The sequence below is a fragment of the Adiantum capillus-veneris genome, chromosome 13, assembly GCF_014529385.1.
Source record: "Adiantum capillus-veneris isolate H3 chromosome 13, ASM1452938v2, whole genome shotgun sequence".
NCBI classification, from domain to species: Eukaryota; Viridiplantae; Streptophyta; class Polypodiopsida; order Polypodiales; family Pteridaceae; genus Adiantum; species Adiantum capillus-veneris.
In genome coordinates, this window is record NC_140943.1 from 112112854 (window position 1) to 112130068 (window position 17215).

Sequence of the window (17215 nt, forward strand, 5' to 3'; positions counted from 1 at the left end):
ATGGACTAAACCATAAGTCCATTTTGGCAAAAGTTAAATCTTCAAGGGCCATTTCGATCACAAAGATAATATAGAGAAGGGCGTATGTTTAAAAAACTAATTTTCTATGGACCACATAAGAGTCCTTAGTAAAGCGTGGTTTTTTTTGGTGCAATTGGTCCATTGGATAATTTCTCTTAGGGTTCATGGGAAATAGCCAAAATTAATTGTCCTTTTTCACAGCTTAAATTAAAATTTTCTAGTCAAACTTCAAGCTTTGCCTTTGACACACTTTCAACGATAGGGTAAAGGGCCAATAAGTGGAGAGCTCCAAAACAAAGAGAACCTTTGATTAGCTTTACATTATTTTCAAAATGGTGGGGGATTCACGATGAGGTTAGCATTGTATGTGTTCAAAGTTTGCATGAAGAAACTACATAGCAGTTAATTATCACGGATAATTGCACCTAGTGTAACATTATCTTTCTTGGTTGTGGGTGGGGGGGTTTGGGGGGGGGGGGGGGGGGGGGAGATGTCGTGCAGACATTTTTTATTCACCCCTTCAATTGTTAGCACCATGAATGTCCTAACGATGGCTGTTTTGCTGTGCACATGGGGATAATGCATACTAGGTAAAGAATCAATGAGCTCCACATCACCTACCTCGAAGATTTTGCAGGGTGGTGGCCTCTTCTCTTCCCTTACCCCATTATGCATGGAGGTTTCATCACGTTCAAGTTGTTCCCTCAGTCGACGGTTCTGGGAATACAAGGCATGGTGGACCAAGCTGGCATGCTTGCACTTTTAGATTGAACATGCCATCCAAATGTTAGGGAAGCAAGGTATATGGAGGGTGACAGTAAAGCTTGATCATGGCGAGATGAGCGTGCAGAACAAGTGAGAGCACTTCGGCAGAGCAACATGAAAACAACATGCTATATTAGTTTATTGACAAAACCTTACATACATAGGAGTGGGTAAACTATGTCATCCACCCTTTTTGCCCATGCATAGCCCCACTAAAAGGAATGGCTTGAATAGTTAAGTGATAGGGCTTCATCCCACATGGGCTAGACATGTAAGCCAAGGCTTGAGCCCAACAAGCCCCCTCTCAAGCCCAAGCCACTGGCAATGGGCTAAGAACAGGCCATGGAAGAGTTCAAAAGACCACCTGAAACAATGAGTAGAAACCTCCCTCCCCTAACAACAACATTGGGGTGTGTGTGCTTCCCTCAGACAGCAATCAGAGTGGGGACAACCAACAAGCTCCCTCTCAAGCCCAAACCACTGACAATGGGTTAAGAACAGGCCATGGAAGAGTTCAAAAGACCACCTGAAACAATGAGTAGAAACCTCCCTCCCCTTACAACAACATTGGGGTGTGTGTGCTTCCCTCAGACAACAATTAGAGCGGGGACAACAAGAACTCAAACCAAACAGATAACTTGGGAGGTCTTACCGCTTTTCATGTAGCAGTGTCTTTAACCCATACAAATTTGACATGAAAATAACTGACAATTGACAACCTAAAACAAGGCTTTGACAAAAATATATAATGGTGTTAACAAGACCCAGATTGAAAATCCTTTGTAATTGCAAGAGCTTTTGGAGGCATGGTAGCCATAAACCTTGACTGATCAAACGCAAAAACAAACCCTTTTGCATGATGTCAGAATCACAAATAAAACCTTGCATGGTAAAAGAATTGACTACATAATCTCCAAACGAAACCACTTTTTTTTGGCATGCCTTCACTCAGGAGGCTCTTTATTGCCGATTAACTTGTGCAAGCACCATCGTGGAAGTGTGTATTGAAAAAACTTGTACGTATTCTTGGTTGCATGCAATCGCCAACACTGTTGTGGACAATTGGCAGTCTCACACCACCTTAGCTCTACAAATTTCTTCCCCTTGCAATAACTTACTAAGGAGATTTGTCCCTCGTTGCCCTTTGCACAACGTTTTGAAAGGCTTGCCTAACAAGCTTGACAAAATCACTTGACAATTGCTCCTCTTAACACATGGAAGAAATCCCAACTCGGGCAACGTTTTGAAATGCTTGATACCGTCAAACAATCGCCCCTTTGTTTTTATGTCAGTAGATAGGACAGTGTTTTGACACGTAGGAAAGGATCACCCTTATCGGCTGCCACTTGTGCAATGTTTTAACACTCTATTACTGTGTATGCAAAAGCTTTTCGTCATCCCCTTGGTCTGCACCAATGACGTTTTGTTATGTATGCCCGCCAACGCCTAGCTCTTGCCTTGCCGGCTCATCAGATTACATGTAGCTTCTTCTAAGTAGAAGTGTTAAAGTTATGTCATCTCTTGTAATATTGAGAAGTCAAGGGTGATCTCCTCGTCGGAAAACGACTCCTTCGACCCTTCTGATTGGTCAGGTGAGATTGTCTCAACTAAGAATATCTTCAAGCATCTGGGGGGGCCATTGGGGGTGGGATGTGACTCACAAACAAAGATTTCATTGGGTCTTTGAAAAAGTCTGAACAAAAATGAAAAGGTAGGAGTTTGTTCTTCTCCCATTTTTCAGCCGGATTAAAGGGTCACTGGAAAGAGTTCTTAAAACCATTAAAAAAAAATTAATGGAGAAACAACACAAAATCCTCCAGACCATGGAAGTGGGCCAGATGGGAGCTTCTCGCTCGACCAGTGGATCAAGGAGGTCTCAGAATTCTTAACCCAGTTGCCCATGCTAAGGCCCGTTGCACCAAATTTGTGGTCTCATTGGTGAAATAGGACCAAGCTTGGGCTATCCTGACCAAAGATATGTTAGATGCAGCTAAACTTGGCTCAAAAGGTGGTAAGTGGAAAGGAGTAGAGTTTCACGATAAACTCTTAGCCCTGACGTGGTCTAATCTAAGTATGGGGGGCATCTCAGGGGAACTCGTAAGGAAGTGCAAAAGAGCAACTGGGTTTTTGGAGTGGGGGGAAGAAACCAGGTTCTCTAAGAACTCCATCTTGCATTGGTCCCCCTGGTAGGACCACCTTAAAGGCCCTTTTGGATAGAAATGACCAGGAAAGTGAATAATGCTATGGTCACGCAAGGCTTAGTTATGAGTTATTTGAACAAATAACTAAACCTCTTTCTTGGTCCCACGTGAAAAGCAGCATTAAATGAATTGTTAAGTATGGAGCCTGATTTACCCTTGTAATTTTCTGTGGTAAAAGTGCACATTTGTAGGGCCCCCATTATGAGGAGAAGCCATCGTGCGTGAAGGAAAATCACTCACCGGAAACCAAAATTTTCACGGACAAGAATCAGGAGCAACTTTAGAGGCCTCGGGGGCGGAGGCCCCCGAGACTTTTTTTTTCGCCGGAATATTCCTTTTCGTCGAAATACTATGGCCGGACGGTGGCCGGAAAGTGGTCGAAAAACAACCGGTTGGTTGGCCGGTGGCCGGTAGTCAATGGCCGATGGCCGGTGGCCGGTGGCCGAATTCAAAAGCGGACTTGTCTTCTCAAGGGCGGCCACACATGGGCGGATTGGAGGGTCCGATTTGGACTTATTCGCACAAGGGCGGCTACACATGGCTGTCTCTCATAAGAGAGGGCAGCCCTTTTGGCCTATAAAAGGAGGCCATTTCTACACACATTTCATAGTGTGAAGTTGATGCAACAAGGTGAGTGTGAGGTGGTGAGAGTGAAGCAAGGCGGGAGCTCTATAAGGGGTTTAATCCCTTTGTAAACTACTTCTTCTTTTGAAGTGCTAAAGCCATTGAGTGGCTGCTTTCCCGTGGACGTAGCCCACATTGGGTGAGCCACGTATATCGTGTGTACTCTCTCTCTCTCTCTCTCTCTCTCTCTCTCTCTCTCTCTATAATCTCTTGTGTGTGAAATCTATCTCTCTCCATTAAGTAATCTACTCAAAAAATCTATATAGCTACGTCTTATTTCCTAACAACTGGTATCAGAGCAAGGTTTGCTCGTAGCTAAATTATCTCAAGGAAAGGATTCCTTGAATTGAGTGGGAGTTATGGCGGAGGAAGGGAAGCTCAAGATTGAGAAGTTCAACGGCAAAAACTACCAACATTGGAAGATGCAGATTGAAAACTATCTCTACCAGAAGGACCTCTATTTGCCACTAGGCAGTCTTGCAAAGAAGCCCGCAACAATGGCAGATGAAGCATGGATTGTCCTTGATCGAAAGGCACTGGGAACAATCCGGTTAAGCTTGGCGTCAACGGTGGCCTTCAATGTTTCGGAGATGAAGACCACGGAGGACTTGATGAAGTCACTTGACGACTTCTACGAGAAACCATCGGCATCCAATAAGGTATTTCTTATGAAGCGCTTGTTCAATCTAAAGATGGCAGAGAATGGTTCAGTTGCAGAGCACCTAAATGACTTTAACACAAACATAAGTCAACTTCGATCAGTGAAAATCAATTTCGATGACGAAGTGCGAGCTCTCCTTATACTATCATCTCTACCGGATAGTTGGGACAGCCTTGTGATGGCTGTAAGTAATTCTATCTGTGGAACAAATACTCTTAAGTTTGATGATGTTGTGGGTGTTCTCCTAAGCGAGGAAATGCGAAGGAGAAGCACATGAGAATCATCAAGTGCTACACTATCAGTGGAAACAAGAGGAAGGCCTAAGGAGAGGTTCAAAAACCAAAAGGGTCGTGATCGCTCAAGGCGGAGCAAGTCACGCACAAAGTCAGTTCTTGAATGTTGGAACTGCGGCAAGAAGGGCCACGTCAAGAAGGATTGCTGATCCAAGAAGAAAAAGGAGACAGAGTCTCAAGACAACAAGCCAACATTGGAGGCCAATGTGGCAGGTAAAGTAGAGCAAGATGCTCTAATTCTCTCATTAGACAATGTGTCTAATTCCTGGATAGTAGATTCCTGGGCTTCATTCCATGCGACACCACACAAGCAACATTTCCAAGACTACACCAAAGGTAATTTTGGGTATGTATACTTGGGAGATGATGAAGCTTGTGAGATTGTCGGCAAAGGTACAGTTTCTGTCAAAACTGCTAACAGAAATGAATGGAAGCTTAAAGATGTTAGGCATGTTCCTTCTCTTTGCAAAAATTTGATCTCTACAGGCCAATTGGACGATGAAGGTCACAACATTGCATTCGGAAACAAACGGTGGAAGATCTCAAAGGGATCTTTGGTGGTTGCCAAGGGAGAAAAAGTCGGTACACTTTACTTGTGTACTGTTGGCACGCAACCTTCAGCTTGTGCAGCAACTACAGAAGTTGACAGTGCGGTGTGGCACTATCGACTTGGGCATATGAGTGCCAAAGGAATGCAAATCCTTCAAACAAAGAAGCTTCTACCAGGTTTGAAAGAAGTGGACTTAGAGTTCTGTGAAGATTGTGTTTATGGTAAACAAAAGAGGGTAAAATTTCAAAAATCAGAAAATGAAAGAAAAAATAAAAAACTTGAGTTGGTTCATTCTGATGTTTGGGGTCCCGCAAGTACACCATCACTTGGTGGCTCATTGTACTATGTACCATTCATAGACGATGCGACTAGAAAAACATGGGTTTATGTCATGAATAATAAATCCGATGTATTTTCCATATTTCAAAGGTGGAAAGCCTTTGTGGAGAATGAAACAGGTACCAAGGTTAAATGCCTTAGATCCGACAATGGAGGCGAATATTGCAGCCAAGCTTTTGAAAGCTTTTGTGCTAGCAATGGCATTCGGAGGCAAAGGACAACCCCAAGGACACCTCAACAAAATGGGATTTCGGAAAGGATGAACAGGACAATCATGGAACGAGCACGAAGCATGCGGCTACATGCAGGCCTACCGCTTGAGCTTTGGGCGGAAGCTGTAAGTACGTCTGTGTACTTAATCAATCGGTCACCCTCAACGGCATTGGATGGGGGAGTTCCAGAAGAGGCATGGACATGTAAACCGGTGAATTATGCATTTCTCAAAGTGTTTGGGTGTGAGGCTTTCATGCACATAGATAGAAGCCTAAGATCAAAGTTAGATGCAAAGTCCAAAAAGTGTTTCTTCATTGGCTATGGAGAAGGAGACTTTGGGTATCGCCTATGGAATCCTGAAGATGGTAAAATCTTAAGGAGTAGGGATGTAATTTTTAACGAACAAAATATGTACAAAGATTACTTGGAAAGAAAACAAACAAAAGAAACAGGTGATGAGTACATGGAGCTTGAGGACGGTGAAGGCGCAAGGACTGCAAACGGTGACAATGTGCAACAAAGTCAACCAAATGACGAGCCTCAACCTATTCCCCGAAGATCTACAAGAGCAAGTAGACCTCCAGAAAGGTTTGTTCCTTCCTTCAACCATCTCTTGATCTCAGATTCTGGAGAGCCGGAATCATATGAAGAAGCTATGCAACATGAATCCAAAGAAGAATGGACGAAGAGCATGCAAGTGGAGATGGACTCACTACATCGCAACCAAACATGGGAGTTGGTTGAGTTGCCTAAAGGTAAGCGGGCACTTCAAAACAAATGGGTGTACAAGCTGAAGGAAGAAGAAGGTGGGAAGAAAAGGTACAAGTCTAAGCTTGTGGTAAAAGGTTTTTCTCAAAGGAAAGGTATTGACTTCAATGAAATATTTTCTCCTGTTGTAAAAATGAACTCAATTAGGCTTGTCTTAAGCCTTGTGGCTGCTCATGATCTAAATCTCGAGCAAATGGATGTAAATACGGCATTCCCTCACGGTGACTTAGAGGAGGAAATCTACACGCTTCAACCAAAGGGGTATGAAGTAAAAGGTAAGGAGAAAATGGTTTGCAGATTAAAGAAGAGCTTGTATGGTTTAAAGCAAGCATCAAGACAATGGTACTTGAAGTTTGATCGATGGATGTTGGATCATGTATTCACAAGATGCAACTCCGATCACTGCGTCTACACGAAGAATTTGGGAGATGGGAAATTCATCATCCTAATGTTGTATGTTGATGACATGTTGATTGCAAGTGCTAACATGCAAAACATCAAAGACCTAAAAGAGGAGCTGTCTAAATCTTTTTCAATGAAAGATTTAGGTGCTGCAAAGAGGATACTTGGTATGAAAATATCAAGGGACAGGACGAAGAAGACAATAAAGCTATCTCAAGAAGATTACATCAAGAAGGTACTAGAAAGGTTTGCAATGCAAAATGCAAAACCAGTTTCTACACCTTTGGCTGGTCATTTTAAACTAACGAAGGATATGTGTCCAAAGACACAAGAGGAGATAGCCTATATGTCTAAAGTTCCATATGCTGCAGCGGTAGGTTCTCTAATGTATGCTATGGTCTAGACAAGGCCAGACATTGCACATGCAGTGGGAGTTGTGAGTAGGTTCATGGACAACCCAGGTAAAGAGCATTGGCAAGCTGTGAAGTGGATACTTAGGTATCTAAAAGGGACAACAACAAATGCTTTGTATTTTGGAGGAACTGATATTTTTCTAGAAGGGTATGCTGATGCAGATATGGCAGGTGACAAAGATACTCAAAGGAGCACTACTGGCTATGTGTTCACGGTTGGAGGCACAGCAGTAAGCTGGGCTTCAAAGATGCAGAAAGTGGTTTCACTTTCTACCACGGAAGCAGAGTATGTAGCAATGACGGAGGCAAGCAAAGAAATTATGTGGCTCCACAGATTCTTAGAAGAGCTTGGATTCAAACAAGACAATTGTGTGTTGTACAGTGATAGCCAAAGCGATATCCATCTTGTGAAGAACTCAACCTTTCATTCAAGGACAAAGCACATCGAGGTGAGATATCACTTCATACGTACTCTTTTGGAAGAGGGACAGCTAAAGCTAGGAAAGGTGCATACAAGTGAAAATCCTGCAGACATGTTTACAAAGGTGGTCAACAAGGAGAAGTTGAGCTTTTGCTCATCTTCAATCGGCATTCAAGGATAAGAAGCCAAAATGGAAAGCAATCACAGGTTTGGTTTGGAGATCAGTCTCCAAGTGGGAGATTGTTAAGTATGGAGCCTGATTTACCCTTGTAATTTTCTGTGGTAAAAGTGCACATTTGTAAGGCCCCCATTATGAGGAGAATCCATCGTGCGTGAAGGAAAATCACTCACCGGAAACCAAAATTTTCACGGACAAGAATCAGGGGCAACTTTAGAGGCCTCGGGGGCGGATTTTTTCGCCGGAATATTCCTTTTCGTCGGAATATTATGGCCGGATTGTGGCCGGAAAGTGGTCGGAAAACAACCGGTTGGTTGGCCGGTGGCCGGTAGTCAATGGCCGATGGCCGGTGGCCGGTGGCCGAATTCAAAAGCGGACTTGTCTTCTCAAGGGCGGCCACACATGGGCGGATTGGAGGGTCCGATTTGGACTTATTCGCACAAGGGCGGCTACACATGGCTGTCTCTCATAAGAGAGGGCATCCCTTTTGGCCTATAAAAGGAGGCCATTTCTACACACATTTCATAGTGTGAAGTTGATGCAACAAGGTGAGTGTGAGGTGGTGAGAGTGAAGCAAGGCGGGAGCTCTATCAAGGGTTTAATCCCTTTGTAAACTACTTCTTCTTTTGAAGTGCTAAAGCCATTGAGTGGCTGCTTTCCCGTGGACGTAGCCCACATTGGGTGAACCACGTATATCGTGTGTACTCTCTCTCTCTCTCTCTCTCTACTCTATAATCTCTTGTGTGTGAAATCTATCTCTCTCCATTAAGTAATCTACTCAAAAAATCTATATAGCTACGTTTTATTTCCTAACATGAATAACTATGCCCACCCTTTGTAACTATGCATATTCTGGCATAGTTTAAGGTTCAAGGCTTAGTTGGGAGGATGAATGAATAACGAAGCCTCGCGTGACCATGTAAGAGGCTTAGTTATTCATTTAATGCTCTTCCTGGGCATAGTTGTCTTAGTTATCTATAACTAATAACTAAGTCTCGCATGACCATGCTCTTATAAGGGTCTGAATCGGCTAGCTCACATTTGGGACAGTAACAATAAGAGCAAGAAAATCGACCTTCTGGTAACCCAATATCAACTAAATGGCGTTGAGATATTAATAGTCAACAGAGTGATAAAAGAGCTTGACAAGGTTGTAATGTCAATCTATGAATCCGAGTTTGAGTGGAATACTTGGAGATGGCCCAGAAGTAGTCTGTTATGGAAACCCCGGTCTAAAGGCATATATCATGCAATCATACACAAGAATAATTGGTCTAGCCCCTCGGAAGAGACAATGGCTGAAAGAACGGTGAGATAAAGTCATGGAGAACATTTGGAACCAAAGTGGCCAGATTTATGAAGATTTTTAATGGAAAGTGATGTGGGGTGCCCTACCGACGTGCGTAAAGATTCAGGAGAGAGGCATTGAGTCAGATCGATGCTTGGGGTTCAGGATAGCTAGTGAGGATCTTGCCCACCTATTCATGGAATGTCAGGCAATCAAAGGCCTGGCAAAGAATATCTGCAAGTAGGTCGAAAGGACATGGCATATCAGATTCTTTACGACTGATCTGTTCTCTAGTGGCAAGAAGTTGGAAAGCCCTGCTCTGCTCTCAAACGGTCAAGTACTTCTTCTTTCATCATATATATGGAAAGCGAGGAACCTCGGTGTGTTTGAAAAGGAGACCTTGACATGGCAAGCTTCTGAGATTATACAAGAACGCAGAGTGGTGATCTATACGCTAGGACCCAAGCAAGACTTGGAAGACTGGTCTAGGGCTACCCATGCGATAAGTAAAGCCTAGAGCTATAGTTCACCTACTCTTTTAAGCCGATGATGGTATGCCTCGATGAGAGGCTTTAGACATCCAACTTGTAATCTTCAGTACCTCAAGGCTCGTTCTCAGCTTGAGGGTGGTTTGTCATATTATGTTGTGCTTAATACAATTCACACACTTATTGTGAGTTTGCCACAACCAAAAAAAAAAAAAAAGTTATGGCATCTCAAGTGACCAACCCAATGTGATCCCAATATTTATTTTGGCTTTAGGTACTTATTTTACTTATTTGTTAAACTCCAGGTAGGGAAAGCTGACTATATAAGCACAGTTAGCCCCCATTGTATAATCATCAATTCATTGCCAAGGTTGGTTGGTTCTACTCTCTCTCTCTCTCTCTCTCTCTCTCTCTCTCTCTCGCATTCTTCCCATTGCTCTACGCTTTTTCATTGTCAACTTTGGCATGTATTAAAGCGCACGGACCTTTGATCCTAAGACGAGATCGGCATGAAGAAGAGAAGATTATGGAGACATTGACAATCGATGAATAGTCTTCTAAAACATTGGCATTTTTGGTAGCATTTCAATTGGTAACGTTTTTGACCCATAGCGACTATAGGCTCCCTTGGCCACATTGGGCACTGGAATCAGTGGACACATCGGGTGGCATATTGCAATGCAGCATTTTGAAACGCTTCTTGCAGAGGGCGCCGATTGAGGAGCCGAACGAAGCGGATCCAGAGAGGCCTCCTGTGATGTGTGTTTTGAAGCCAAGGCCATAGGAGCCGGCATTGGATAGCTTTTTGGCAGCATCTTGCAAGGTGAGCATTTCACATACCCTCTTGGTAATGGCATCTTGAGACGCCTCATTTCAACAAGGTCCTCTTCGCTTCCTTTGCTACTAGCATTTTGGAAGGTTGCTATGCTTTTGATTGTGAGGTTGGAAACCTATTGAAATGGGCCTCAACCATGGCCTTGAGCACTCAAGATGCCGTATGTCTTTGGAAAGTTTTGGAGCAGCTTGGATTGTTTGAGGCTTTTTAGAGTGTGAGAAGGACAATACAAATCTCCAGATCTCGTACTTGCAACATGGCCCCCCTTGCTCAAGCGCTAGTGACGACAATGACCAACACTAACGAATGGCTATGGAAAGTGGATCATGCATAACAAAGTTCTCAAAAGATCCGTCAATTTGTTTGGCTTGAGAATCCAAAGCCAAAGAAAATGCATGAGTTCGCTAGAGGACAGAGGCAAAGGCAAGATTGACAAGGACGATAGTATCAGTACTCAGTTAGCTACCTTGGTACCCACGAGGTCCAAAAACCGTTGTTAAAAATGTGACACAACGCTTAGTTTGGCTCAGGATTGCAAAGCCAAAGGCAAAAACACTCAGGAGGACAAAGGCAAGTTGGATAGAGATAACGATGATAAAGATTTGACAGAGGAGATCTGCATGGGACATGTGGTGGTGGCCATAGTGGCCATAACACCAGATTTCTAGTTAGTTGGCAGTTGTCGCAACTAGCTTCAGCCAGAGAGAGACTTGTGAGCGGTAGAGAGGGGCAAAATGAAGCTCCCTACAAACAATCTGGACCCATGTGTTGGAGTTCAAGTTATCAATGTTTGAACCCGTGGGGCGAAGTTCAATGTACATGCATCCAACGAGGAACCAATCAGACGTATCTAAAACACTATGGACAAGTGCACCAAACCATTGTTGTTGGCCGAATTATGGACAGAATGTGCTTCAAAGCTCATTGTTTGATAATTGCAACTATGCCATATTTGTTTGTTACAAAAGCGCATGCATAGTTGTATTTATTAGCCATACCTCTCTCCAGCCTTAGTGTGTGACCAAGACCTAAAATGGGCAAGTGAAGGCTTTTCCTTTCTCTCTCTCTAACAAATACTCAAGATGTAATTCATAGAGATGCTCTCTCTAACTGTTCCCCACTTAGGCATTAGCTGGCCAAGAGCAGACCAATTTGTACAAAGTGCACTATTGTTACGCACACCAAGAAGAAGAACCGTAGGTTGCTTCCTTTTGCATTCATTCTCTCTTGACGCACACTACACTTGTCATCCTCCATCGCCCCAACAAACACACACAACAGCAAGCCTTGAAGCGAGCAAGAGATTTATAATAAAACCAATCATCCAACACGCGAGAAAGAGAGACAGACGCACCATCTCCTCCTGCTTCTGCGTGTTTAACCTTTTAACGCGTGCTTTGGCCTCTTGTGTACATGGCTGTTTGTGTGGCAGATCTAGAGAGAGGAAAGAGAGAGAGTCCAACTGCTTGCACGGGTGCATGCATGCATGCCATGATTCTGTACATCCTGATAAGAATGTGTGTTTGTGTGTGTGTGTGTGTGTGTGAGAGAGAGAGAGAGAGAGAGAGAGAGAGAGTAAAACTAGTGTAAAACTTTTTGTGTGAGATAAGAGTCCCACGACCGCCGGCCGGGTGGTCCCTTGCCCCCAATCGTATCTAGCTAGGTATGTGGTGCCTCTCGAGCAAAAGCTCATTATGTTATTCATTGTATGAAAAACACTGGAAAAGACTCCATTTTTTTTCATGAGAATTTTTTTGAATCTTCTTGTGCTTGTTTTCGAGCGAATTAGGGAGCAAAACTCTTACGTATGAGCCCCTCGGAGAAGACTGATGCTAGTTGAAGACATCTACACTATATATTAAGGAGATTGGTTTTTTAGTGCCACGTGTCGCAATTTCCTTTATCCGGCTATAGTGAGGACAGTGCGCACGCAGGGGGGAGAGAGAGATAGAGAGAGGCGGCCGAAGGCCGCCGGCCACACTAGTACTCATATAATGAACCACATTTTACATTGCCAAATTGATCTTCAACCAAGGTTGAATTTCGATCGGCAAGCTGGCAACCTAGCCCTTCAAATTTCAAGGATTTTATTTTGGTTATGGTAATTTAGTGTATTTCTTGAATGATAAAATACCCCAAAATGGGTAAAATGCACAGCAAAAAAGAACATTGTCTGCTTGGTTTCTTGCACTTTAGAGAAAGAGAGAGACAGACATTCACATCTTAGTGCTTTTTCCCTCTGTGGCTTGGCATGCCAACCCTTCACAATATAAACTAGTGCCATACAACATATCAAAGAAAACATCTACATTCTACCTAAACAATGAGAGCTCAGAAGACATCACATTATCTACTTAGGAACACATCACATTATCCACTTAGGAACGATTGATCCGAAGAGACCAGATTGATGTATGCGACGGGTTTTGAATTCTTGAGCTTAATGTCATAGAAACAATCCAAAGAGACGAAATGGTGTTGGAGACGGGGTTTGAACTCAAGACCTTGTACTCTACAGAGACAGAATGTGTGTGTCTCCCCTGCTTGCAGCAAAGGAGGCCCAATGGCCCATTTCTGTTCTCAAGAGGTGGATTGATTAATTAGTGACTAGTCCTTTAATGTCCCCTGCTTTGCCCACCACTCTCGTGTGTGCTCCCCTGCTCTCCCTCACATCTCCCTAAATTTAACCCACACAAATAAGAAAGCAGTGAAAGCACCCCATTCTCTCTCTCTCTCTCTCTCTCTCTCTCTCTCTCTCTCTAAAGGTGTGCTCTTTTCAGCTTTTTTAAAATTTCCCCCCCTCTCCCCACCTCCTTTCTTGTTGTCTTTTTGCACTCTTGTAACTTACCTCCACTTCAATCAAGCAAGCCCCATTTCTACCCACCACTACACACACGCGCTCTCACTCGTATGAGAAAAGGGATTCCCTGCAGTGCAAATTTGCAATATCCCCTCAATTTCCTCCATTTTAGCTGCTACTTGAAGCTCAAATTTTGGTCTATAAATGTGCTTGTCTCTTCTCTAATCTACCACAAATTTCCCACAAACACTTTTTCCAGATTGTGCTAATTGCCCACCAATAATTTTGGGCGATGGGGTGGTTCTCTCTCTCTCTCTCTCTCTCTCTCTCTCTCTCAGTGATAGCAGAGATTTGTATGGTGCAGAGCAAAATTGTGCTTTTCTTTGAAAACCCAGGCTCTTGGCAGTGTCAAGGGCTCCAATCTTGAAATTTCACAAGTAAATTGCCCACTCAAATCAAGAAGATTACACTGCAGTATTATGCTCTGCCCCCCCTTAATTTCCCCTGTTTTAGAAAAGCTTTTGACTTCTCACCCATCATCCTTTGAAGGCTTGGATCTTTCCTTTTCCTACCCCTCTCTTTCTATCATTGCTCATGGTTCTCCCTTTTTCAGCTCCATTTTACACTTAATAGTACTACCCCTCCTTTTAGCTGTGAGCTGCCTCACACTTTGCAGAGACAACATGACAGCAAAACCCACTTTGAGTTGGGTTCTTGAGCTTTAATGCAGTGAATGATTACATGCAGCTAGTGCCCCTCCATTCTTTACTTTGATTAGGTTAAACTCAGCTTAATCTAGCTCTGCTGGCCATTTTCATGCACTTCAAGTGCCTAGAAGCTAGTCATCACTTTGCTTTTGAGGCACCCAGCACCCCTAATTTGCTCTCAGAGCTCAATTCTGGGGTCCCCTTACATCTATGGGAGCTCATCCCTCAGGCCAGCCGCAAGAGCTGCGTGAGGAGAAGATCCCGACTTGCAGCGGCGGCGAAGTTCTTGTCACGGCTAGAAAGTTTGCCTTCTGTAGCAGACAAGGGCCATCCCTAGCTTTTTTGTATAGAATTGTGAGTTGAAAAGGTAATGGACATCAGGGGGCAACCTCATGATATGACATCTTTGCCCATGCATTCACACTCCAGCAGCAGCTTCAAGCAGCAGCATGTGAGTAGCATGCAGCATGTAGAAGGCGGCGGGGCAAGCGTGCTTCCGAGCGTGGCGAAAGTGAAGATCATAACAGGAGGCAGCACAAGTCATGGAGGAGGAGCTGGCCTTGGCCTTGGAAGCAATGGGCTGGCTTCAGCATCTACAACAAGCACAAGTGCAGGGATTAGCTATGGTAACCATGGGTTGGCACCCTCTAAGATTGCCATCGCAGGAGGTGCACCAGCTGGAAGTTATGGAAACAATATTTCCCCTACAAGCACAAGTGCAGGAGCGGGAGGAAGCTATGGACACAATGGGCTAACCCTTTCCTCAGGCTCCCCAAGCGAGCCTGCCGGTGGCGTTGACCCTCGTGCGAACATGGACAATAATGGCAAGACTACTGCAAGCAACATACATACAAGCTCTGCTCTTCCAAAGTCTCCCCCTGCTATCCATACGGACGATCTCCGCTTACCTTCCTCCTTGGAGCTAAAACCCTCTAAAAAACCAGTGAGATATAGAGAATGCCTGAAGAACCATGCTGCAAACCTCGGCGGGCATGCCAATGATGGATGTGGCGAGTTCATGCCAAGTGGGGAGGAAGGCACCATTGAAGCTCTGAAGTGCGCCGCATGCAATTGCCACAGGAATTTCCATAGAAGAGAAGTGGAGGGTGAAGGATATGGAGGAAATTGTGAATGTAGGTATGGCATAAGGGACAGAAAGAGAATGATGGAGCCGCTTTTTCCTTCCCCTTTGCCACTTCCGCCGCCTCCGGGACTCCGCGTAAATCCTCGGAGTGCCCTTCCTTCTTCGCAGATGATCATGGCATTCAATTCACACGACTCTGATGAATATGAAGGGGGCCTGATGTCACCACACTCATCTCTCAAGAAGAGATTTAGAACAAAGTTCACTGCAGAGCAAAAGGAGCAAATGGGCATTTTTGCGGAAAAGCTGGGATGGCGCATCCAGAAGCACGACGAGACCGCGGTCCAGCAATTTTGTGCAGAGATTGGTGTGAAGAGGCATGTATTGAAAGTGTGGATGCACAACAACAAGCATGCTCTTGGCAAGAAGCTACTAACTCAAGGGAGCATTGCCATGGGTACGGACGAGGAGATGAGGTCGAGACATGAATTATCTTCTTAGGGTTGAGGGTTTTCTGCTTCCATTATCAAATCTTTGGTATGTCCAAGCTTAGATTAGTGGAGCAATTAGGATGTTGTTTGTGTCACGGGTTGACTGACTGGCTATGGTGATACAAAGTGCCATGTGAGGTTGCATGTGCAGGGTTACCATCTTAGCCATCATCCCGTCTTCTCCTTTAACAGAGAAGAGAAGTAGGATTAAGTGCCTCATTTTTCATAGCTTTTTTTTTAACTCTTTTGTAACCTTAACAGTATACACTCCCTAACCCACTCAACAAGGCTATAACCCATACTATCATTCACAATGGTGTATGGTTAATGCCTCTAGATGTCCTCTTCACTTGCTAGGGGTACTCACTTAACTACCATGTTATTTTTTCACTTTAGCAGTGCACTCAGGTTTGTGGGTGCCTTGGTAGGGTAAGGTTGTCCTTTGGAATACAAAATACTCTGTAATCTTAGCTGAAACATTGAGAAGAACTTGTTAATCTTTGACACAGACTGCTTCTAATGTGTGATGAAGTGATGCTAAATGTATGTCAATTGTCAGATGTATGAGCTCCGGCTAGCAGACGAGAGGATAAAACAAGGAAGCAGTCAGGGTAAGTGGTTATTAGACTTTAGTGCAAGGGACCCCAAGGAATTGTGGACTAAACTCGGATCATCACTGATGACATTTGTGGGCATGCTTTCAACCAGCTGAGTACACGGCTGGGCACGATTGAGCCAAGGCCCGAGAGAGATGATTTCTCAGCTCAGAATAACGGATGAATAACTCAGCTACGGTCAAATTTCTGCACCATGATATGTATGGATTCAAAAGCTTATGTGTCTGCTTGCATGGTTTTGTAAGCATGTCAGCTCATTGATTTGTCGGCGATGCTGTTTCATGTATATTACAGTTTTCTCTTTCAGCCATGATCAATGCTGTTTCATGTATATTACAGTTTTCTCTTTCAGCCATGATCAATGCTGCCACATAATTGTATGCCTGCCAATATCTGCAGCTTGCGACCATATCACCGTGATAAAGTATATATTGGCCATGACATTTGTGATTTATGGATCCATTAAAACCCACCACTCATTGTGCTTTTGGTGGTTGCTTTGTGTTCACACCCTGAATCCATTGATTTTGTAATTATTCTGTGGTGTCCATATCCTCATAGCTTTGCCCTAGCTTTATGTGTTCCTTCTCCAACACTCATAATACTAAGGCTGGTAGGGCAACATAGGGTTTTTGTTCCATATTCTTGAAGGTCTATGTCATCATTCACTTCAAGATGATTTTGTATTTGTGCAAAACTGTGTATTTTCGGAAGGCTCCAGCTGCTATGGCCATGTCGAGGTTGCACACCATATTGGCGTGCCTCTGAGTTGTGCAGGCTTATCAGCTATGGTGCGAGGCGCCTGCAGTGCTGTTGGTAGCTGGGGTTCAAAGAGGCTCCTGAGGCGGTGTGCTCCTCGTCGTCTTCACCATTGTGGAGAACTGCTGCAATCTCCATTGTCACTTTCATCAGGTCTTCTCTTCTAAACTCCATGCCAAAATGCACATTCAGAGAAACTAGAGTAGGGCTTCAATAGTGGCATTTGCATTGAGTTAGTGAATAGAGTGAAATGCTTCCAAGCTACTATACATCAACAAAATACTACACTCTTTTGAG

General features: G+C 44.0%; 1 protein-coding gene across 2 annotated transcripts; it reads left to right on the top strand.

Annotated features, from left to right (window-relative positions):
• The first annotated feature begins 13370 nt into the window (after positions 1-13370).
• Positions 13371-16729, top strand: LOC147444662 (uncharacterized). Of its 2 annotated transcripts, XR_015190053.1 has the most exons (3): positions 13371-15588; positions 16102-16153; positions 16251-16729. XR_015190053.1 is itself a non-coding variant. In XM_086527195.1 (2 exons), the coding sequence occupies exon 1, from the start codon at positions 14338-14340 to the stop codon at positions 15550-15552; it is 1215 nt and encodes a 404-aa protein (XP_086383321.1). In that variant the 5' UTR covers positions 13371-14337; the 3' UTR covers positions 15553-15588; positions 16102-16729. The 2 variants fall into 2 exon arrangements, 1 of the variants encoding a protein (XP_086383321.1); XM_086527195.1 differs by having other exon boundaries at positions 16102-16729.
• The last annotated feature ends 486 nt before the right edge of the window (positions 16730-17215 follow it).

Excerpts from the sequence above, each read along its gene's own strand:
- LOC147444662 (XM_086527195.1), top strand. The coding sequence starts at position 14,338 with ATGGACATCAGGGGGCAACCTCATGATATGACATCTTTGCCCATGCAT.